This window comes from Brachionichthys hirsutus, unplaced genomic scaffold (genome assembly GCF_040956055.1).
Source record: "Brachionichthys hirsutus isolate HB-005 unplaced genomic scaffold, CSIRO-AGI_Bhir_v1 contig_424, whole genome shotgun sequence".
In the NCBI taxonomy this organism is placed as follows: Eukaryota; Metazoa; Chordata; class Actinopteri; order Lophiiformes; family Brachionichthyidae; genus Brachionichthys; species Brachionichthys hirsutus.
The window spans coordinates 30875-54919 of NW_027180347.1; the positions used below are offsets into that span (position 1 = coordinate 30875).

The following is a 24045-nucleotide window of genomic DNA, read 5'->3' on the forward strand; positions in this document are numbered from 1 at the left end:
ATAATAGTATAGATTTTTTACAAGATGCTGAGGTTCTCCTTGGAAGTGACCAGGTTGAATAGGATTAGAAATGAGGCAATAAGAGGGATAGTGAAGGTTAGACGTTTTGGAGATAAGGTCAGAGAGGCCAGACTTCGATGTCCAGAGGAGAGATGGTCACTGTAGAAGGATCCTGAGGATGGAACAGGGCTAGAGGTAAACCCAGGAGAAGATACATGGACGTAGTGAGGGAGTACATGAGAGTGGCTGGTGTTGGGGACTATGATGCAAAGGACAGGGTGAAGTGGAGAAGGCTGATTGGGAAAGCTGAAAGTACAGTAGATATTTTTTTACCAGTATAAATATTTATATTACATGATTAACAAGTAGAACATTGTTTTCTGGTATTTTAGCTTCCTCTGTTGATTTCATTCTTTTGTCCTGGTGATGGCTGTGGCCCAAAGCATTAGGATTTGGGGTTGTCTATCCGTCCCATTTTTGTGACTCAAGCTGGCTGGTGGGTGGACTGGGAGGCATACAAACAAAAGGCACTAATTCAAGTTGTTTATGTGGTCACAGCATCTCCAGTCCCAGGCAAACGTGATTCTATTAGTTTCCTATTGATGTGTCTCACAGGCCAGAGTGACACAGACACTAGCGAGTCGGTGACTTCCCAAGACTCCAGACAGGGCGAGCCGTTAACAGTGGATTCAGTTGTTATGGTAACTCCTGACCTCATGGCGGCCCACTGTGGCCTGCTTACCAACCTGCTTGCCATCCTGCCAGATTTCACCCTCACTGCCCTCCAACACAACCATCTCCTCCAAGTCCTGGCTGGGTAAGAGGTCACGCTACATGTGAATAATAAATGTAATCCCAGAATAGAAGGGAGTTCTGATTTAATATATTTGTTGATATTAAAATGTGGTTAACTTAAAAGGTGAATTTCTTTTTTTAGGTATTAACTTCCAGTTTCAGAGTGGTTGAGCCATTTCATCAATTCAGAAAAATAAAGATAATCTAAATAAATGTATTTGTTTAATTGAATAGAGAATTCATATCCCTGACCTCTTGTAGCTAATTAGTTAGCAAAACACAATGTCTGTCTGCCTCCTGGCTAGGTCGTTAATGTAAAGAAGAACTGGCTCTTACCTTGTTAAATAAAGGTTAATTAGTCTGTCATGTTTCTTTTCTTCCTCAGCCTGGTATGTATTGGTCCCATTGAGAAATGTCTGACTGAGCTGAAGACACCAAACATCCTACCAGGAGAGAGAGAAGACATCAAGGGCCAGGTGAAGAATGCTGTGATCGACAGTTCTGAAGCGTTTTTCCAACTTTGTTATTATAACTTGCCAACAACAGACGTGGGTTGCTACAATATAGTGCCATCTTCAGTGCAGCACAAGGTTGTCTGAGGGTATCTTTCAACTCTGGGTGTAATATTCAGCAGATTTGAGCTAAATTCCATCTTTTGTCAAACCTTTATTTGAAAGCTCTTTTCATGTCTGTGTGCATAACCTTAATCTTATAATCTTCCTGTGTTGTTTATAGCTTGTCAGCCTCCTTCAGTTCGTGTCCGACTTCTCTAAACTGCTCCAGTCATGTGTCATTGTGAGGCAAGCGCTGATTGGCCAGATGGACTTCTTGAAACAGCTCTTGACTACTCTGGTTGTAGTCGTCACGATGGACACCAAAGATTTAGGTCAGAAACACATGTTTTATTCAAATGTGGGGCATATTGTTTTTAAACAAATATAATCAGTAATAGCTAAACAAAATCTCAAAAGTGACTTTAATTTTCCATTCATTCTGTGACGTACAGTATAACGATTATAGATCTGACAAAGCACTAATGGGATCCAAATACAAGTCCTATTCATCCGTTCCTCCAGCTCTGCCTGCTACACACCCTGGTGATTTGTATGTGACTTTGTGGCTGTCACGTGTCATAAAATTAGTGACTCACTGTTTCCCTCTTCAGATGCAGGTACCTGGGATGCAGTTCGTGCGTGCTGGGCCGATGTGTTTATGCTCCTGGCTACTCTGGTGAGGAGGGACAGCGATGCAGCGTACCCATCTGTCTCTGCTGCTCTGGGGAGACGCTGGCATGCGTTCGCAGGTACACAGATACACTGCTCTGTTTGTTTGTGGGTGGGTGTGTGTGTGTGTTAAAGTGAGTAAAAGTGACATAATTAATGAATCTGTTTTAAGCTGCAGGATTGGTTTTATAATCATCTATTAGCATCACTTCTAGAAACATTATGGTGGCTAATTAAATAACCTTCTGTAATTTAAGAGTCAAACTCTTGATACATAATGAAATCAGGCTACATGATATATTTTTCTTTATTATAATTATGAGTTTATAATCATGATTAAGGTAGGCTAAGTCTGATGGTGCAGTTTTAATTCTAGCAGAAGAAACTAGTCATTCCATTTAACACATTTACACCATCATCAGGGCTTGAGCAAGGCTCCCTGGCGCTTTCTCTAGGAACCAATTGTTTTTTTGGAACTAGTCGTTTTGGGGGTTTTTTTTGCTGCCAAACACATTTTTCAGTGCTTGAAATTTGGCACACCTGTCAGAACTGGTAAAATGTTTGCTGTATTTGGATTGGGCATTGCTAGCGTTCTCCACCGTGCAGCAAAATGCATACCAGCATTGGATTAAAAGTCTCATACTCAATAGATTTCGGAACGCAATTGCTCTCATGATTTTATGAATGTATTTCAAACTATTTTCATCATTTCCCTGGACAAGATTCCATCAAAGTAGTCCTTACAGCATGTTTCCTTGACATGTACAAATATATAATACTGTACATATACACTCTTTTAGGCAGAAATAACATGTCTTGCTCAATGAAGGTAACCTACTTGTGCAAACCTCACGTTCTAGAACTTCATATGTTCTACCTAATTTGTGGTCAGCAAGCAAGAATTTCACAATATTTCTTTGGTATGTTTTACATAGCAGTCTTACATTTCACCCTGAAACAGGAAGCTGTTGTAACTTAACTGCACAATTTAAAATATTCAGCACACTTTACATGTTTGTGTGATTCCAGGCCTGAGGATTTTTACAGATTGCCATTGATCACCTCCTACTGGCAGCAGAAAGGAAACCACATGTGACTAACTATATGATTTATTTAATAATGAGCATTTTTTTGGGGTCTGTGCTTGAAATGCAACATCATGAAAAAAATTATCTATGTCTAATATATCGAGCACTGCATACTGAACAAAGGAAGTAATGGTTTACTCCTTCATGCAGTGTGCAAGAGTTTAATGTCCCACAGTGTGGGGGTCCCATTCAACGCTGCTTGACACTTTAATTACAGAATGCATTAACTTCCCTGAACAGATGCTTGTATAAGATAATTGCATCCTGTCCTAAAACTACCTCTGCTCCTCCTACTCATCTTCCTGTGTGATTAATGGCACAACAGGGAAATTTGGTGAGTCCAGTAAAAGATGAATGCTGAACCTTTGTGTATGTATTTATGCCTGTGTATACGTTTATGGTGTCTGGTTGTCTACGTGCACATTCAGATGATTAGTGTGTCCTCCACTGGTGCACACGCACTTAGTCATGAAAAAACATCTTGCTGTAAAGGGATTTGAAAGATGTCTGAATGTGATTCAGTGTGTATTGTCATTCATTAATAAAGGATTGTATTAATATCCTATGTTTGCGCAGGTACATTATCAGCGTGTGTGAGTGAGAAGCATGGGGACTCTGCTCTCCAAACGGTGGCTCTGCAGTTCCTTAGTACCGTTTTCACAGAGGAGATGAACAGTCAGGGTGTGGATGTCACAACCTCAAACCCCAAACATGCCGCCGCTGTGTCTGACATTGTGAACAGCCCCTCAGCCAGCCAGCTGTGTGAGCTCCTACTGCAGGTATGTGGAGGTGGTGGTCTTCCAGCTGCACCTTGGTACTCCTTGGCAACTGAAAATTGACATGATAATTTTACATTATAGACATTAATAATAATATGCTGATGTTTCAAGAATCTAATGGCTTGAATGTCATCTTCTGAGAGCATTTCTATATGTCTTCCTCTTTGACTTTTGATGGCAGAGTTTTGAGAAGAGGGTGCTTCAGGACCCTTTAAAAAAGAAGACGGCCAGAGCCCTTGTGACTCTGCTCGCCTGCAGTCCCACAGCTCAAAGCCATGCAGCCAAAGGTGACTCCCTCAAAAGTCCAGCTAGATGTAGACCTGCAGTGCTCTTTTTGAAGCTTACTTAATAATAGGCAGAACATTTGTTATAGTCATTAAGATGTTTGACTTGTATGCGGGCGATTCAGTTTAGAATATCACTGTTGTGTTTTTCTTTTTCTTTCAATATATTACATGTATGAAAAATGATCATTTGCTTGCCAAGCATTCATAAGACACGTGTAATGGTTTCTTCACTCATGTCAAATTTTAAACTTCGTTATTGACTGGAAATATCGAGTTCTTCCTGCGTTTGCAGCATCAGCTGCAGCAGTTTTTATTTTCCGGGGTGGATGTTATTGGAAATCTTCATTTAATGTGAACCTAAAAGTGTGATGTTCTGCTTATGTTTTTTTTTTTTTTTTGGTAGCTGGTCTAATTGACAGCTGTGTGGAGCAAATGAAACAAACACACTCTCAACTCCACCTGGAGTCGATCCGACCCGGCAAGGCATCTCACCGCAAAAAGGTGAGCGGCGACTGGCTGGAAATTTCCAGTCTCTCTGTTTATATCCTGCCTGTCATTTTATTTTATTTTTTTCCATTGCACGTTATAATAATCTGAATACAACGTGAATAGTGTGGGGTTCTTTTTAGAAAAAGTTGTGGATAAATATTATGAATATATCTTTGTGGTGCTCAGCAGTTGATCCAATTCGCTGTTATGTCCTGTGAATATGCAATAAATTATCAGCTTGAGCATTTTAGCATATTGGTCTTTGCTTTGTCTGTTTTATCAGGAAGAAGGCTACCTAAAGGAAGTCAAGCTAACTGTGGACATCCTACGGAGTGCTCTTTACCGTAACAGTGAATCCAAAGTAAGTCTGTGTTTCTAGTCTTTAAATTCTCCCTTGCAAATGACTTTTCTGTCACTTGTTGCTACTTTGGTCTCGTAGTTAGGGAGTGTTTACCCTGCCGTTAACTTCCACCTCATTTGTTTGTCCTGTGTACTCAGGAACTATAGAACTGGATTTTCAAAGGGCATGAATAATTTTGGACATGCCATTTTTTGTTCAAATATAGATAAAAGCTGAGAAATATATATTTTCCCCCCTCATTGATGTCTCTTGTACATTTTATTATCTTCTAGGAGATGCCTGTGTTGTACATGCATGTCTAGACCTTCTCCTTTGCGTCCATGTGTTGTGTTTGTGTTAAACTCATTTGTGTTTGCCCGTATAGGCGGTGGCCACAGACGCTCACCTAACACTGGCACTCTATGCTCTTTGGCCTTGGCTTCTATTGGACGACCCCACCATGGAGGCAGCACTGGAGCTTCTGTGTGTCTACACTGCCAACAGCACCACAGGTCTGTGAATGTGCGTGCATGTCTGCCTGTGTGTTTTATGTGTTTGCCCAGGCACTGTGCCTGGCCCGTGTCTACCCAATGCCTCTGTCTGCCATTAGAAATTTGACTGAGTCACACACATTCAACACTAAGGACCCCATTGTCCTCTCCAGCTACAACTGAACAGCATTGTGGCTCACTGTATAAGAGCGCCTGCTTGCATTGCTAATTACAATACAGACAGTGTCAGGACCCGGGGGACAGGCTGTATGGCTGTCTCTGTGGTAACTGTTTTACACCAGAAGGACATGATGTCGTGAAGCACATAGTGTTGCTGTTTTGTCAGAGATAGTAGTATTCCATAATGCAAACGTTGAGCATTCTTGCATGCATGTGGAAATTATAACGATAATAAATGCTTTTTGAATAAGAGAGGTTGTGGAGCGCAAACATGAGGGAGACATTACTTACTAGTTGATGTGTGTGTTTGTGAGACGCTGGTGAAGCAGTGCAATGGAAATTATTTAATTCATTCCATTGTTAAAGGAGAGGACGTTTGACGTGCAACTCTTTCCGTGTGTGTGTGTGTGTCTTTGTTTGATTGACACCTGTGCTGCGGTGGCTATGTATGCTCTGATCTAAGCTCACTTGCTTTCGACACCTCATACTCTCAAGCTGTGCAGCCTCAGAAATCAGTAAAGTTGGGCACAGCATTTCCCTGAAGGTTAACTGGAACAGCAGGTTGTGTTCAGGCTGCATGCAGCCAGGCTCAGTATTACACCATCCACCCTCAGGCACCATTTTGTCCCCTGAGATGACTACATTTCTACTGAATGTTTCATCTCCAGGCTTCCTTCCCTCATTCAAGGCTTTGTTTGCACCAAGTCAGTCGAGTCAGATTGTTGTGTGTCTGAGCCACACACATTGCTGCTGATATTTTTGGAGCAGCTCTAAAACTTGCTTCCACGGGAGTCTGAAAAAAAAAAAAAGTGCATGGTTTTCTACACTTCTATTTAATGATCAATCCTAGATCAATGGCAAAAAATATCCTAGACTTTTAGTAGCCATAACAACACGTTTGTATCAGTGAATTAGATGCATTTTACAGCTGAGCTCTCTTGGCAAATCGCTGTTTGACCGTTTCCATGCCAGGTATTGAGATGACCTGAGGCTAACATCATCAGCATATGCTTGTTGCATATGTGTTGCCATTTTAGGATTAGTGTAACTAACAAACTGTCATGTTATTTCCAATAAGGAACATCAGTCAGTGTCAGGATCTCTGTTATCAATGCTCTCTGTCTCAAGCTTATTGATTTCTGAATTTTTACATGATCTACCGCTCTAGTAATTACTCATGTCAGTTATACTGATGTGAATACTGTGCAGGAAGAGAGACATTTCTATTTATATTCATAAATCAGAATGACCTTGTAGTGGAATAAATTGCAGCCGTAGCCTAAGGCTAAATAGGCTACGGCTATTTATTATTTATTATTATATGTTATATTGTTTTTTCACATAAATAATATGTTTTTTTTCTAATCATTGGTGAGAACGATTCCATGCGGAATAAACATTAAAGTACAGTTAAAAGGCAAATAACTTTCAGTGATATTCAAATGTGTCTGATGACTGGCATCGCACTTCGAAGTCCCACATTGATACGACTATGATGACCAAGTTTGTCATCTTTAAGGTCTTGTCTTCTATCTGTGAGATGAAGTGAATGAATAAATCTGTCCAAACAAACAGGGATAGGAATTTTCCGGAGCCTCTAATCGCACCCAACCCAACACAGAAGATGTAGTACAATGTTCTGTTTACATATGCAGAATAAATAGACTGAAGCCACGATTCGCTTGTTGATATTTGCATCCATGTAAAATTGTTTTTTCACATAGAGATATTTACCCAATGCAAACATTGGAATGGCATATTAGCTGCTCTGACAAATCTATGAGAATGTGAATACTACATCAAGGCATGTCAGCATTGCCTTTTGAGTGGCAGCCTCCTAGGGAGCGAGCTGATGGACTCTGCATCCTCTATTGATTATTGCACCAACCATTAATGGCACGCAACTCATGTTGGAAAACCAATGTTCCTTTAAATCAACTTCCAACCTTCGTCTGCTGTGATTTTTCATTTCTATGCGTTTCTGTCTGCACACATAAGAGTCTCTCTTTCTTTCTCCTTTTTAAGAAACGTTTCACCAAACACACTAAACTGCAACAAGACAGCCCTGATAAAATATGAACCAACATTCTGTTACCGCACACGTTCTGTTCTTGTAAGGTTTTTTTTTTTTTTTATATCTTTTAAACAAATGGAAATACTGGAACTCTTTCTTTGTTTTCAGTTGTCATGTACCAACAATTTCAGAAATATCTGTCTACTGGTGAAATCCGTCGGTTAACATATTTAAAACTTGTATTTCTAGGGTTTTAAAAAAACATATAAATGAATCCAATCATGGTTGTTTTTATTTGTTGTTGTCAGCGTGCAGCTCTCTCTGTACCAGTGGCCCTGGTGTTGGACCAGGATCGAAATTTACCCTCTGCAACACTCTGATGCATTCTGTCATGAAGCTGGCCTCGGGGGTTGCCCCAGATAACAGCCCTATCCAGAAGCTCGCCTTCTCGCTCTTGGCTAACCTTGCCATGTCCCGTGACTGCCGAGGCCTCCTGCAGAAGGTATAAGTCTGGCACCCGACATCGTGGAGAAAGCATAGCATTGAAACTGCAGACATGAATGTAATAAAACGGTAAAAACTAATTTACATGTTCAATAAATTGAGATACGCAATGTTGCAGAATAAAACCTAAATAAATCTAAGCTTCTCTCACTTTTAGCACACTTACATCATGCTATCTGGGGCAATATCTTCTAAATGTGGATCACATCTTTTAATGATCTATTGGCATAACTCTAGAACTCTGAAATGTCTCATCCTTATTCTTTGCTGTCTTTTGCAGAATAACTTTCTACAAGCTTTCCCATCAGTGCCAATACCCAAGGGGGGTAGTATTAAGGACACATCTGCAGGTTGTGTCAATGGAAGCCTCCTGGGGCTGTGGTTGAGGCTGCTGGTCAATCTTTCTTTTGCGGAGGACGGCCAGCAGACTATCCTTCGGGTGACTGGAGTCCTGGAACTGCTGGCAGACCTGGCACAGCACTGGTCGATCGCACTTCTCACCCTTCACAACCTCTGCTTCTGCCCTGCCAATAAGCCACATGTCATTGCTAATGGTACGCTAGGGAACAAAACTGCAAAGTATAGAAAAGAAGTTACTTAGAAGCTGTTTTTGCTTTTTGTATTAGCAGCCACTGTGTCATATAAAAACAGTTTGGTGTCATTTGATTATTTAAGCTCGTCTGCAATCACTCAGACAGAATTCGTCACCTCCACATATAAGATTCTTAAATATTAAAGCTGGAATCAGACAGAAATGCTGAATAGATGTTCACCCTGAACATCCACTATCAAGGCTCTCAGAAATGTGAGAGCGGTATAAGCAATGAATAAGCAACCAAATTCCCCCAACAGTCTGGTGTGTTGCTGCATTAAATATTTGCCAGATCCAAAGGAAATCAGCTAAATCTGTTTAAAAAAATACTTTTTTTTAACAGATTGACACTTTCCATAACTCCAGTATCTGTTTTCCTTCCAATGCATCTCACATTCTCATAAGTAAGCTGCTATCCAGGGGAAGAAAGTAAAGTGTAATGCAATGCCGTTTGCAGTAAAACATATTAATGACAGAAATTCAGAGCGGGAGTTTAGTATCTACTACGTAGAGCAAGTTGAATTTGGATTCCGAAAGGCATGCAGTCAGTAGGTGCATGAAGATGAAAGATACAGATAACGAACAGAGGAAGTCGAAGAGACAGATGAAGACATACCTCCCCCTGCTCACGTGCTGTACAAGCTGGAGGTTGAGTTGTTAGATTGGATGACATTGTTTTTTTTTTCTTATTTCCTGTGGAAAAATAACATTTCCTGTGTGCTAGGCGTTCAGTATGATCTCAGACAGTAATGATGGCTTTTATGACCTTACGGTATTTTTACTTGACAAAAAGGAGATAAAATGTACTATTCATATTTAATTCAAGACTCCTTTACTTGAATTTCTTTGTTCTTTTTTTCTGTTTTCTTTCCCCCCCCAGCTTTAGCAGATTGCTAGCTATGGTTCTGACAATCTGCTCCTCTCTCTTCCAGACAAAGCCATGAATATATTGCTAGGCTGTCTGGACAGTAAAGAGATGAAGACCTGCTGCATGGGAGCTTCTGCACTTTGGGCATTGCTGCATAACAACCAAAGGGTATATATATATTTATATATATACACACACACACACACACGCTGCAGTAGTATATGTTAAATTAATTCCCTTTCACGCATAAGAGATGATCTACCGTTCTGTCTGAAAAAAGCGATTTGCTGGTTTGAGGGTCATCAACATAGTTCTTTCTAATATGCATTTCTAATTTCCCCTCATAGGCCAAGAATACTTTGAAGAGTCCCTCCGTTCGATTGAGAATCAATGAAGCATGTACCAACTCTAAGAAGGGTATGAATTTAATCACTTTGATGGCAAACACCTATCAGCAGCTGTTGTATTGTGAAACATCTGAAGATCTGGTTTTTACATTTTGCTTTAATCATGAATTTTCTTTTTAAACCTCAGATGCAGAGAACAAACAGGAACCCATGAGTGCGTACCTGATGAAGAGCCTTGAAAACCTTTCACAGCTTCTAAATAACTGACTCTTTATATTGTTTTTTTCTGTCATGTTTTTTATCTATCAAATTTTCAGCAATTTTGTTATTAAACTATCATCTGAAATATGTAAGTTCTGTCTTGTATGGTCTGATTTTACTCAAACGGAGGCTGCAAATTGCAGTTCTATTTCGTGATGTGTTTTTTTTTTATGTTTAATTCTTCAGGAAGTGCTTGGCTATAAACACCTCTATTGTGGTTGTGTGGTGTTACCTTTTAACACCGTACCATGATGACAAACGGCAGAACTTGCACTCAGACTCCAGTACAATAAGATACAATGAGCAGTTGTATTGTCATTATTCAAATGTACAATGAAATGACATGGTTAGTGTGTAGACAAGCAGCTGTGTATATTGCCCTACAAACAAACACAGTGCTCTAGTTGGCAAATTAAAAAATAAAATCATACTTCCTGTAGCAGATAAAGGGACAAAGACTTGGTGAAGTGAAATGGTGCAGAAATAGTGATCGTGGAAGGGAAATGTTCAAAGGTCAAAATATATATAGTTCTAAACATGTATGTTTTGAAATGTAAAAAAACACAATAAAAAATGCTTTATACGGTTCTCATCGAATAGTAAAAACTGTTCACATAGAAAGCATTTGCAGAATTTAGCACAGAGAAAAGTCAATGGTGCGATGTCAAATTCTTCCAGAGCGGGGATTCCACTATGCAGTATTATGCCATAAGCTTTCCTCCCATTCGCTGCCCTCGTGAAAAAGTGTTCCTCTGTGCGGATGGCGCTGAAAGTGGGCCGCTGTGAAGTATGCCCCAGTAGTAAAGAGTTAGCAGGAAGTGCAACTCGGGCGCTTCTCCACTCTTCTCATCAATGAAGCTTTCATTCTCTGTTGTTGGGGCAAGATGGATGCTGTACTAAAGGACCACTGGTACTTGGTGGTACTCATCTTTCTTCCTTTTCTTAAAGGTATGGCAATTATATATATATATCTTTTCTAAAGTTTTTAGGATAGCATATTTGCATAAATGTCTGTCTGTCATGCAGTAAAAACGGTGTGGCAGTGTTAAAAGTGACATTCAATCTAAGTCCCAAAATCTTTTTTTATATATATTTTTGTGAGTTAATATTTATTGTGAGTCTTTAATCACAATAAACATTGCTTTATTTCACTGTCTATATTTAGTTAAATTGGCTGGAAAGATGGCAGCAAACTGTTCTAGTTTTGTGAATCATTATTATTCTAAACCTATAAGAGCTCTCCCACGGGCATCAGTGGACTTGAAATCAGTTGTCATTCAGCTCGGATAAAAGGCTTTCAAAACTTGGAGGCTTGATCACTGACTATTGTCAGTTGTGTATGTGTACCGGCACAAATAAGCCTAATTACCGTTACCCAAGGGATGGCCTCAAAGCTGTGAGTAGCTGTGGTAATGTTCAAGTGAAAGAGATTAAGGGGAAAACATCTCTTGTTTGGCCATGTTGCATAGAGATATGCAGTTTCTCAGAAATGTGTGAATCAGAATGGATACAAGTGAAATGATTTTCAGTAAGAATGGCACAAAAATTTAGTTTTGTTGGTTACATTTTCAGAACTATTCAGCGCTTTAGAAATGATGAATTTACAGTTTTTCCAAGATTGTCTTTGAGTTGAATAAAAAAGAAAAATTCACTCTATTCAGTCGCTGTCCAGCAGAAAGACGTGGTTACAGTTCGTCTGGAGGAAGGGATGGTTCTGGAATGCTTGTGTCCCTGGGACGGCAACCTCAGTATGGTGTCCTGGACCAAAGTACCACAAAAGGATCCAGTGGCTGTCTTCCATCCCGAGTACGGCGTGGCCTTTTCTCACCATTACAGAGAGAGGATTGAGTTCCTGAAAACAACGCCAATGGATGGAAGTATTTCCATGAGTAATGTCACTCATCAGGATATCGGACTTTACCTCTGCTCTGTTCAGACTTTCCCACAAGGCCCCTGGACGAGGAACATCCAGGTGGAAGATTTAGGTAAAGTTATGGCAGAAATTAATCAGATGGACATTTTGAGCCTCTGAAATCCCTGCCTCTGCACTAAATGACAAAAAAAAAGAAAAAAGGAACTGATCTGAAATGAAACTTACCTCTCACTTTCATTTTGCATTGAGATTTCTTTCTTTTACTGGAACTTCCCCCATATTTGCAGATGAGCCCCCGGAAGAGAACGACAGCGCAGAGGCCCCCACCCCAGAGGGGATCAAGTCAGACACAGAGCTGGTATCGGAACAGAGCAGCAACGTGACCATCGGCTGTAAGCCCAAGCACCACGGGACTGTTTACCAGGTTATTTTGGAGAAGATGCTTCAGAGCCAGCCTTGGGTCATTATTGGAGTGTGTAAGAAGGTGGAAGGCAGCCTGGTGAGTGAAGACTACAGTGACAGGGGAAGGGTCTCCTGTACAGACACCGTGGATGTCAGTCTGCACCTGACAGATGTGCTGCAGGAAGATGGTGGGTTGTACCGCTGTACCTTCAGCACGGACTCGGGGGTACAGACCACCACGGTGATGCTCACAGTCCCACCACCAGGTACAAGATATTTCACATACGCAGAAGCATACAGTCTTAGTGTCTGACGATAAATTGGTTCGCATACTGATTTATACAGCAAAACTCTTTCACAAAGCAGCGTAGTTGACACAGAATGTAGAATGCAGTGGTTTCTGCAGGAGCATCTGCAGAAACCACTGCAGAGTTTGTTCATTTGCAACAAATGCAAAAATTGCGGCTTGAATGGAAAACATTGCTTTCAGGCTGTTTGGTTTCCTTGTGTTGAGAAATGTCCCTGGTTTCCTATCCAGGTGGATTTAGCCTATCTGTGTACACTATGTATATTTACATTGGGACTGGAGCTGCTGGGCTAATTCTACTCATTGCATTTGTCATACTAGCAGTGAGACACAGGTAAGACCCCCACATTGTTTTTTCCTATATGTCATATATTTTCAAAATAGATCTTTTATATATTTATACAGCTACTTAGATTTTTGATGGTTTGGACTTAAGACCAGTGGATATAATAAAGTCAACAATTTTCTAAATTTTGAGACATTTTACTGAATATTTCTCATGTATGTGTTTTTTTTTTGTTCAAATAATTTGAATCCACTTTGCTTACTTTTCTCCAGTAATCATCGCAGGAAGAAACGGCATTCTTCTCAGAGACAGGTGAGCATCACATTCTTCATCGCATCTCCTTTAGTCCTTACACAGAACTCCCTGAGCTTCTCCTCAAACATGAAATTAATGATTAATAAAGAGTACGGTAACTAACTGCTTAGTGAGGAACATTTTGTAATGTTATTTTTGTTATTAGTCATTAAATTGTTGTCTGTTACGTCCTTGTCTAACACCTCATATTCTAATAACATCTTCCACTCATTCACAGCCAAACCTCTATGAGAACATCTTTGAGTGTCCCACGATGAGATCCAGGCAGATAAAACATTGTCCAGTTTATGCCAACCTACAGGCTGTCCGATCACACAAAACAAGTTGTCATCTTCATTATAAATGCACTGGAATAGATACAAAATAATGTGTGTGTGTGTTTGTGTAGATTGTATCTGTCACAGCTGAATTTTTCTCAGATTCATGTACAAATGTGCAAAAAGCAATTTTGATGCAATTTTTAATTAGATGCTGGTATCAAGCTGACACTGATTAATATGTATGCTTGGGTTGGAAATGAGTCGACGTGTTGGAGCTCTGGGAAAGCTTTATGAGTCACACACCATTAATTAAAGTGTAGTATATGCGTCATAATTACTGCTGAGATGATGTGTTTCGGGAAAAGCAACATTTGACAGTGACTGCTGTGCATAAAGAGCAGATAAAGGCCAGTATAATAACGCTTTTCACAGCCCTAATTGCGACTAAAAGTACTGACAAAAGCCTGCGTAATTGGTCTTCCTTTCACTTTAATCCCATCTGGATTCCATTCAAAGCCTGACGATGGCATCTAATCATTTTATGGAAAAGAAAAGGAGTCACTCAGCGCTGTAGCATCGCTTGAGACTGCGGCTTCCCCCCTAAAGATCTCCCCATCATGGATGACTGCGTCCTAGTCACAGCGCTCTGTTATTGTGCAGGCTTAACTCTAATTAGCTAATCTGGTGTTTGATGATTGTCTCTCTGCCTTCTGTTTATTGATTGTTTATAAGCCGAGTAGTATTCCTGTTATTTTTTTAATCATTATGTGCTTCTGTGAATCAATATTTAAGCTTAGTGGTTTTTTTAAGTGTGTATTTGTGTTTTAATATGATGATTTATCTCCATAGAAATGGAGGCAATGGCAGAACCAGTAAGGGGACATGCAGGCTATCCTGCAAGACACACAAGACACATGTGGAAGAGCCAGAAATGTAGAGCATGAAGAGACAATATGTAGTTTGGGATCGCAAGTTTTTGCCTTCTTGTCATCGAGGCTGCAACAATGCATTTTGGCAGGTGAACTCTTTGACTTGACGACAAGCTCTAAAAAAAAAGCCAGATGATTTCCTGGGAAAAAGGAAGATCCTGTTCAATCTTTTGATTTCATAAAGGAATAGTGTGACAGTGCATTCATTTAAAGCATTAAAGTTTATGTCTGGATAGATGGGCCACTCTTTCTTCTGTGCAGTTGTTATGAAGCTAGCAGTCACTGTGTGGTAAGGGGGAAATGGTCAATGTGAATGTTTGGATATTCTTTTTTTATCAGGGTTAGTTTCAAAGCATTAAAATGTGAATTTTGGTGCCATACTTTAGAACATTTCTCCATTAATAATGGTTTTAGAAATTAAATCTTTTCAATTTAATGCCCTTGAATTCATCATCCTTGCAGACATAGTATAACATGCTACTGTGTGATAGAACATTCCATTTATTACCTTCTTTTTTTTTTAATCATCAAAAACATTACATATGTACATTTAGTGAAAACTGTAATCCTACACTCAAATGCATTCAAAGTGCTATTAACGTATAATCTGACAGTAAGGGAACACAACCCATGATGGGCAACCACGGCAACACATCGCACCTTTAATTCAATAAACAAACCAGAACTTGAGCTTCCTGCGTTCTCAGTGCAGCTCTAACACTTATATTTATCGAACCACACTTGGGCTAAGACTCAACACGACTAGGGCGGACGACTCTTCCTATACTCTACTATGGGAGATGTAGACGGGCACTTTGTTTCAAGCTCAACTCGTATGAAGGTTGAGCTCTTTTAAATACGACGTACAAAATAAAGTGACAACACAAAATAAGTGCTTTGACAAGCGACTCCTTTTCTACAGGAATCTGATAAAAAAAAACATTTAACTGACTGCTTTGCAAACTGATTGTCATCAGAATCCTTTTTAAGTCCAAAGCCTTTCCAGGAATTTCTTTATTTGAGTCATCTGTCTTATTTTTTTCATTATCATCCACATGTAACAAAAAGGAAGACCACGAGTGTCTAACGCCATACACAAGTGTACAGTTAAGGGCCGTTGTTCTCCACTTTCTGAACGTCTGGTTGGGTTTCAGGTGTGGCAATAGCATCTTACAGCTGGGCCAACTGTGTTTAAGAGAAATGTAACACCTTTCTAAATGTGTTTAAGGTACGGAGTTAAATTCTCAGCCCACAACGGAAAACGTAAAGCCCAAAAGCGACGCTTTGATTACACATCACACTCTGTGTCGGAAGGCACTTGAGGAGGATGACGCCGTGAGCATCATCTTCACAGCGGTGGACTTTCCAAACTCACGTGTTACAGGAAATGACCAAATGAAATGATTTCTGCTGATTTTGGCTGAATTTGTAGTGAGAATGACAATAAATAAAAGTTCCACTGTAGTTGCTATTGGATGAAAAACAATGAAATAAGGTATACATATATCGATGCTGTCATTTTTCTGTGTGGCTCTGTCGTTTCAGTTGCCCTCTGGGATCAATTGTTGTTTTGTTTTTTTAAAGGAATAGTTCAACATTTTTGAAAATACACATCTTGACCAAAGTAAAATGAGGATATTGATACTTTTTAATAAGAGGCTGCCTACCAGCTCACTGTTTTCTTTTCTCTTAAGCTTTAGACAGAATCCGGCTAGCTGTTTCCAGGATTTGTGCTAACCCAAACTATCTGCTAGCTTTACTATCATATTCAGGTTGATGTCCTCATCCAACTGTTGGCAAGGCAGCAAATTTGCTTCTTACATAAATATTGATTTTTTGTTTTCCTGCTGACATTAACTTGTCTTTGCACATTTCACTGTATTTTATTGATTGCCACAGTTAAATACACTGATGCGTTTTTTTTTTTACTCCTGCTTTGCAAAACCTGCCCAGTCACCAACGCCTCTTCCTTCCTCTCTCTAAAGAACCAGCCACCATACATGCGTGGTGGGGCTGGAAAAAGAAAGCCATTAGAAGCAAATTGCTCGGGTTGGCAGTTTAAAGAGGGTTGTATTCTATCATTTCTGACATGACAATCCACTCCTACACTCTTAAAGCACATTTTTAAAGGCTTTTTTTTTCTCCATTTGCTGGTTGTAACCAATTAAGGGTTTTAGCTGATTCATCACTTTCAGAGTCAAATGGGTTTTGTGTAAGGCATTGAAAAAGTTCACATTCTGAGTGGGAAAGAAGTAACGTACGTATGGGAAGATTATATGTATCAAAAATGGGGGCGTTCCTCTTGGAATGGGTGCTGATAAGGTTACCTCATCAATATCGGAACTCAACTATCTAACAGGCAATTATATATCTGTACCTTTTTTCCTACAGTGGAACTTGGTGTCTAAGTGTCTTCTTTTTTCAATCTTTTTTTAAGGTGTAGTGCAGTGATTTAAGAAAAGGTGTTCATCTAGCTTTAACAGCATAAAATGAACAAAAAAAAACAGGATCAAGATCCTTTTCAGGTGTCCCTCGTTCAACAGTTGCCACGAATGTTCACCATGAAATAATATATTACACATGTTGACTATACATAGTTCTCGATGCTTTCTACAGAAGTGGGTAAATTGTCCAGATTTTCTGGAACAGCTCTCTGTCATTGAAGCGGGCTCGAGCTGCAACTGGATTCACGGCCAGTGGAGGGCGATGGTGCCTCTTCTTGATGCTGACTCCCCTCCCGTTCTGGCTCATCAGACAGAAAGCTGGGGAACGTCTGTGCTCGAGGGATGAAGGTCATTGTCAAGCCACCTCCTGTGGAAAAAAAGATGCAGGCGGGAATCAATGGAGCACTTTTATAGCTGACTGAAATAAATGTGTGTTAAATTCAACTGGCCTTTAAATCAAAAAGCAGCATGTCCCGTTTTTGAAGGCAAAATATTCAACATGTAACTGTTGCTAAGCTACAAGCCCTGTAGTAATATTTATACATATGTGTTTTGTGTATATTGTCTAAACACATAAAGAAATACTATAGGAAGACTTCCGATGAAGGTGGTTCCCATGTAAATTAAAAACATAAATTGTGTAATGGTAATAAAATAAAATGAAGGCAAACCAACCTTTCGAGTCAAATAATCAATTTCATTTCGGAGTTATTTACACTGTCATCTTTTTGGACTGCTTCCAATCCCATCTCTCAGCACCTTAATTTAAATTAATAGCTCCAATTTGTCCCGCAGTTCATAATAGTTAACGGCACCAAGAGGGAGTAATGGATACTTGTGGATAGAGGGCTATTCTGTGCAACTGTGAGATCATTAATAATATATTAGAATGCTGTTTGGAGTTGTGCACAGAGAGGTAGGTTGAGGATAAATTGCCTGGTCTCATGCTGATCATGCACCAAACAAGGGGGGGCACTGCTAAATATTTCAAGCGGTGCAGCACTGCCATTAAACTCACCTGCACATACAGGTACGGACACGTGCTGCATGTCGATACATTTTTAAATTGATTTAATTCGTCTGGTTCATTTAAATGTGGTTCATAACTGAAAATAAAAAATCGATTTCGAGGAGCTTCAATGGGCTCTGACGCCAAAGTAGCCCGGCAAACTCAATATGATATAAAACCCAAAGCATGATGCTCAATGTCGAGTGGCAGAGCCTTACAGGTGTGTGAGAAAATAAATGATGGGAAAGTAAAGAAGGACAATGAGAATGAAAGAAAAAGCGCTTTCCTGTGTGAGAAGAGGGAACGGCATGCTGGAGGAAGCACTGTTGGCGTGCATGTGACGGTGAGAACAAAGCCGTAGCTGCAGTAACAGGTGAGTCATACACACACAACTACACACCTCTGTCTGCTAGTCTTTCCCTTCCACCACTTCCTGAAACAACAACAACAACAACAACAACAGTTTTGAATGCAACTCAGTCCATGTGGGGCACACTTTCTCTCTACTCCACGTTGTCCTTAATAGATTGCTGAAACAACTGTTGTGCAATCAGGCACATCCTATTCACATCGCTTCCAATCCAATCCAATCCCTCCACCTCCACCGAGGCCAATTTGGGTTTGAAAAAAAAGAAAAAAGAGGCAGGGAGCCCGGCACAGACAGAGAGGGTGAAGTAGATCTCATCATCTCCTCAGCCATAAACAGCAGCGATTTTTGTGTGATGCCAGACCCCTGATGAGAGCCACGCTTTTGGACAGGAAACACAACTACAGCCACACACACACACACACACACACACATACACGCACACGTGCACACGCACTACCAGAAGAGAGTGGCATAGAAGCAGACAGTGATTTGTCAATGCCTTTTCATTACCAGGGAAGGTCATGTCATCCTATCTGGCCTGGGGTGGCAGCTGCTGGGCTGGAGCAGATAGGACTGGCAGGGAGGGCACACACACACACGCACACACACACCATGGCTGAGCTGGACATTCAAAAAGTGATTGTATCAAGCATGTTGAGACCAACACACACCTGTCAGTAACTCCCATTCACACAGGACAATAACACAGATGACAACCCAGTAGCAGCTGTAACCAGAGAAAGTCAGGCTAACAAATTCCAGATCATGTGAGGCTACTGACGTCCAGCATTGTCCATCTGTGTAGCAAACCGGCCACAGAGAAAACACGTATATCAGCGCAAAGCTTGGCTCAGTTCATTTTCAAGTGGTGCACGCTTATGAATCAGAGTAAAAAAATCTTCCGGGCGTCCACCAGAAGGGGCCATACTGTAAACAGCTGAACTCAATTTTACCTGTAATCTGTAATGAATTCTCCATGCAATCCACTTTTTGCATCTACATTAACTTTATTTCTCATGGTCTATTGCAGATGCGATAGCGTTGTCATCCTGCTCTCCTATTATCTTGTCCCTGTTCCTTTGATATTTGCTGCCCCCTCTCTGTAAAATCCCCTCGTATCATGCCCAGCCGATCAAACTAAGAACAGAGCGCCATCCCCTTTAGAATTGCTAATGGCGCTTCACTAAACTGTGGAGCGCAATGGAATGCAGAGAGAAAGAAGAGTGCGTTATGTGTGTGTGACACAGCAAAAAAACACAAATAAAAACAGGTCCAAGTAAAAAGACAAAAATACAAGCATTCTTGACCCTTTTCCATTCTGCTATTCGAGTTGGTAACTGAAACATTTCCGACAGGCGTAATGCGCTGCTTTTTCAACGTGAAACCTTTGAAGTGCACTTATGTGTTTGCAAACTCGGAGAAGACAGCAGTTTCAAAAGAATGAACGGCATAAAAAAGGTAAAGGAGGAATGCAGCAGAAAGCAGTTACATTGTCTTTGGGTATCTGGAGATAAAAACGTCTATCTCAGCGAACCGTAAGGTGAACGCTTTAGGGAATGGCTTTTTGTTTCATACTGTTTTGAAATGATCAAAGCTTAGCGTGACTGAGTTCTACGCAACAGTCGCTACTTTCACTTAATACTATTATAGGAAAATGAGACTTCTGGGATATACTTTGGAGACGTGTCCTGTGAAACAAAAAGCAGATGTGAAATCTGTTAAAGCAATGCAGCTGCTGTACTTCAGTGCAAGCCCCCCCCCCCCCCCCCCCATATCCTCTGTTGTAAGGAAATAAACAAGCAGGTGAAATAAACCTCAGCGGGACAGGAAACCGCTTCTTAATTATTCCCCTGGACCCGTGAGGTATTTGAAAGCAATCAGAGCATGACTCAGCAAATTGACTGCACAGATTGGATATTTATCTTGCGTGCAGCAATTCAGTCAGGGAGCAAACACAAGCAACAAATATGGACCAAAAGTTTAAAATTCTTTCCCCATTTTGCACTCAAGTGGATTTTGCTATTATTGTCACTCCTGCAGAAATCGATGTACCCATATATCTACAAACTGAATGCATTACATTGCCATATCAGGTGCTCAGATTTGATAGGACTGCATGAAATGTGCCTATTTTGAACAGTTACCCTGCAGCTATGACATTCTCTGCCAAACATGCAATGAAAAATGGTGGAACACGGAGCTGTCATCTCTAACAGTTTATTTTACTATCATTTTAAACGGGCCATCTCATGTGCTATTGTGGACATTGTTAGACTCAATTCTTTACCTTGGTGAATGAGCTAAACGACAAAAATAACATTTAGGACTTCATGTTTAACAGCAGGGTCATTTGTCAGGTTTGCCTTTGTTCATATTGCCTGTTATTTCTCAGAAAAGGAAGTTTAGCACAAAACAGCAGGAGGTCAGAAACATTTGCTATGAAGCAGGATTTGGTTCAGGCGGATACTGTCGGGATTAACCCTGAGCTTTCCGTTTCATGATGGCAGTTCACTTCTTTCCGGGACACATTGCCATGGCAACCTACGGCAGCAGCACACCTAACCTGCTTTGAGACCCCCCACCCCCGCCCCCAATGAATAATTTATTGTTAATAAAGTCACTAGCTTTTATCCAGCCATCCTTCCTTCACTGGAATCGATTGTTATACCTTTGTATAAGAAATTTTGTTAGTCAGCTTTAGTGAAGATGACAAGGAGAAGTCCTAAGTTTGCTGCTGCTCCTCCAAAGTACATACCTCAGATACATTTACAGTTGATCTAAGGTATCTGCAAAAACAATGACAAAAGCTTAAATGTGTTGACCAGTAAATTCACCTATACTTTTTAGACAGTTCCTAATTTCCTCTTGTTTCAACATTTGGTGAAATCTGATATCAAGTTACCACGGATGAACCTTGATAAATACAAACCACCTGCATGATCATCCTTTACATTTTGGGAGTGTGTCACAATAAAAAAGTGAAGGTGATGAATATGAATCAAGATAGTCAGAGGGAGTTCTCCTTTTATCCTTTATGAGCACGTATCATCTACCATGTTAAATGTTGATAAGACTGAATTAACCCTCTGTTTGTGTGTGTGTCTGATGTCAGATACAGGATCCACACCTGATACTCAAACATGTAGATGCATTTGATTTATTCACGTGCATCTGTGCACGAGCAGGAAAATTACCTGCATCAAAAAGACCTACAGAGGATGAACCTGAGGTGGAAGCTGTTTACATGAGAGAAAAAAAAACATGCTGGCATTTAAAACGGAAGACTAACATTTTGCTTTTTAAACTTATCAGGCCACAATTAAATGATAATGAAAAAACCCAGTCTCAGCTTTCTAAAAGAAAATAATGACACCAGACTGCCTTTCATCTTTGCCTGCCTTTCTGTTTTGCTCCACCAGTGAAAGCCGAAAGCCCCGTAATCCTCCGATAAGTCTACTAATCAACTAATACCATAGACAGAGCATAATCTCATCAGCGCAGTAATCATCTCTCTTCCACTGGCCTACATCTAGACATTAAGGCACACACACACACTATATGTGAATTGAGTGCACAGAGGGGACATCAATGAGCCACAATGCTGCAGGATTTTGGGTGTATAAGACCTCTCCCCAACATGAACTCACTTGCTTTCAAGAACACACAATGGGTTTTTTTTCCATGCAGAAAAAGGTTAAAAACTATTTCATAACAAGTGAGTTAATGATTTATTAACCGAAGACTGGCACTAAGAGGCTGGACCGGTCTCTAATGAGATGAGTCTGTACCTCAGAACACAGCTGGTTCAGAATTAAAATGAAAAAATAAATGTTTGGAGGGTCCAGGCCTCGATCTCTTAGCCATGCTAACCTCACATTAAGTATGTTAAATCAAAAATCTCTCGCAGTATTTTAGTCCTTGCCAAAGCTCGGCATGTCTTAGGTCATAAAGCTTTATTTATTCTATACAACTCTCTAATCATGCCATATCTACATTATTGTTCGGAGATATGGGGAAACACATATAAAACTGCACTCCAACCAATTTTTATTTTGCAGAAAAGAGCTATACGTATCGTTCATAATGTGGATTATAAAGCACACACTAATGATTTATTCTGGCAATCTCGAAGTCTGAAATTTTTTGATTTAGTAGAGCACAAAACAATTCAAGTTTTATATAAGGCAAAACACTATTTATTACCACTCAATATACAAAACATGTTCCATGAGAGACACCAGGGATACAATTTCAGAAATCTGTCAAATCTAAAGGTCCGTAGAATACGCACAACAAAGAAGGGTTTTTGTATTACTGTCTGTGGAGTAAGACTGTGGAATAGACTGAGTAATGAAATGAAAAATATGTTGAGTTTGACTTTATTTAAAAGAAGGCACAAAGAAATGATTTTGCAAACATACAAGGACAATACCTGACAATATCACACGTGAATCCAAGCATGGGGTGAATTGCTATCTATATGAGCAAATAATGTATATTTAATTTTAGTGTGTATATTTAAGTTTAGAAGGGGTAGGGTTAAATAAGTATTTACTTCTTCCTACTCCCTTTCGCTCACGTAAATGGCATAGATAGTGCATTATGGTTATTATTTATTGTCTGAGTTATTGTTAATTAATATTACATGTGCTGCGTGTGTGTGTGTGAATATGTCTTTACATATGTGTGTACTGTATATATATGTATTTATGTTTATGTATATGTGTGCACATGTATTTGGCATTGTTTTATCATTTTTGGTTGTTTACGTGGTCGAAATAAATAAATAAAAAAAAAAAAAAAAAAATGCTGCTCTGTTATAAGGCGACTTTAAAATTCAAAGCTTTTTGCAGCCCAAACCTAAATGCCAAAAAAAAATTGATTTCCCACACTACTGTCAGCATCAGAGTTTATTAACAAGATTTCTATCACGGACCTGGAATGATTTAATTCAAAGAATGAAACTACTTTGAACTGGAACCACTGGCTGCAATAAACAATTATGAGGGAAACCTGGAGCAATTACGACATCACTGACTGGTAAAAAAAAAACAGGGGTAATAAGTAATGCGGTGTATCCCAAAAGTTTAGTGTGAATGTAAAATAAGGTCAGGAACAGTACCTCTTGCTTATCCAATTACAGCCTGTCACATTCTCCTGTTAGCCAATCATTTGCAAGCTATCAAACTTTAAATATACTCTGTGTCTCTGCAGCTGTTTCAGTAGGACAAGATCTTTAGCTCACCTTTACCACCTTAACCCGGGACACCTGGACGCCCCCTCAAATCTTTCATGAAGGATTTGTTTGTCTGTTTTGGGGGGTGCGGTCTCCAGAACGCAAGCGCCTATTTCCCTTGGTGAGCTACTTCCTGCCAAAGACTTTAAAGCACGCCTCTGGTCACAATACATTTAATTCCGCTTTAATTGTCTCATTCATTGGTTCCTCCATGTCATTTCTAGTGATTGAAATGTCTGGAAAATTAATAACTTTTGCAAAATGTTTTATTTGTTTATATAAAACAAGTAATTGGGAAGGAAAAATGTTGATGTCATATGTTAATAAGTTTATCTAAAATAACATCTCACAGCACT

At 39.9% G+C, this 24045-nt stretch overlaps 3 protein-coding genes across 3 annotated transcripts in view; 2 read left to right on the forward strand and 1 right to left on the reverse strand.

Moving 5' to 3' along the window:
• Window positions 1-10297, forward strand: part of LOC137913830 (rotatin-like) — a 28973-nt gene extending 18676 nt beyond the window's left edge. Inside the window, exons 36-49 of the mRNA XM_068757463.1 lie at window positions 616-817; window positions 1181-1271; window positions 1531-1681; window positions 1961-2098; window positions 3683-3885; window positions 4067-4172; window positions 4576-4673; window positions 4945-5022; window positions 5387-5513; window positions 7995-8188; window positions 8471-8744; window positions 9715-9818; window positions 9998-10067; window positions 10185-10297. Of these exons, the coding sequence (XP_068613564.1) occupies window positions 616-817; window positions 1181-1271; window positions 1531-1681; window positions 1961-2098; window positions 3683-3885; window positions 4067-4172; window positions 4576-4673; window positions 4945-5022; window positions 5387-5513; window positions 7995-8188; window positions 8471-8744; window positions 9715-9818; window positions 9998-10067; window positions 10185-10264 (1916 nt within the window). The 3' untranslated portion in view covers window positions 10265-10297. The remainder of the gene's footprint in view (window positions 1-615; window positions 818-1180; window positions 1272-1530; window positions 1682-1960; window positions 2099-3682; window positions 3886-4066; window positions 4173-4575; window positions 4674-4944; window positions 5023-5386; window positions 5514-7994; window positions 8189-8470; window positions 8745-9714; window positions 9819-9997; window positions 10068-10184) is intronic.
• A 779-nt stretch (window positions 10298-11076) lies between these two features.
• On the forward strand, window positions 11077-13543 carry LOC137913826 (CD226 antigen-like). The gene is made up of 5 exons (XM_068757458.1): window positions 11077-11206; window positions 11920-12243; window positions 12419-12799; window positions 13072-13174; window positions 13399-13543. Exons 1-5 carry the CDS (start codon window positions 11143-11145, stop codon window positions 13541-13543), a joined length of 1017 nt encoding a protein of 338 aa, XP_068613559.1. The 5' UTR covers window positions 11077-11142.
• A 3743-nt stretch (window positions 13544-17286) lies between these two features.
• Window positions 17287-24045, reverse strand: part of LOC137913839 (docking protein 6-like) — a 33508-nt gene continuing 26749 nt past the window's right edge. The window contains exons 8-9 of the mRNA XM_068757473.1: window positions 18484-18516; window positions 17287-17441 (exon numbers count right to left, since the gene is read on the reverse strand). Of these exons, the coding sequence (XP_068613574.1) occupies window positions 17287-17441; window positions 18484-18516 (188 nt within the window). The remainder of the gene's footprint in view (window positions 17442-18483; window positions 18517-24045) is intronic.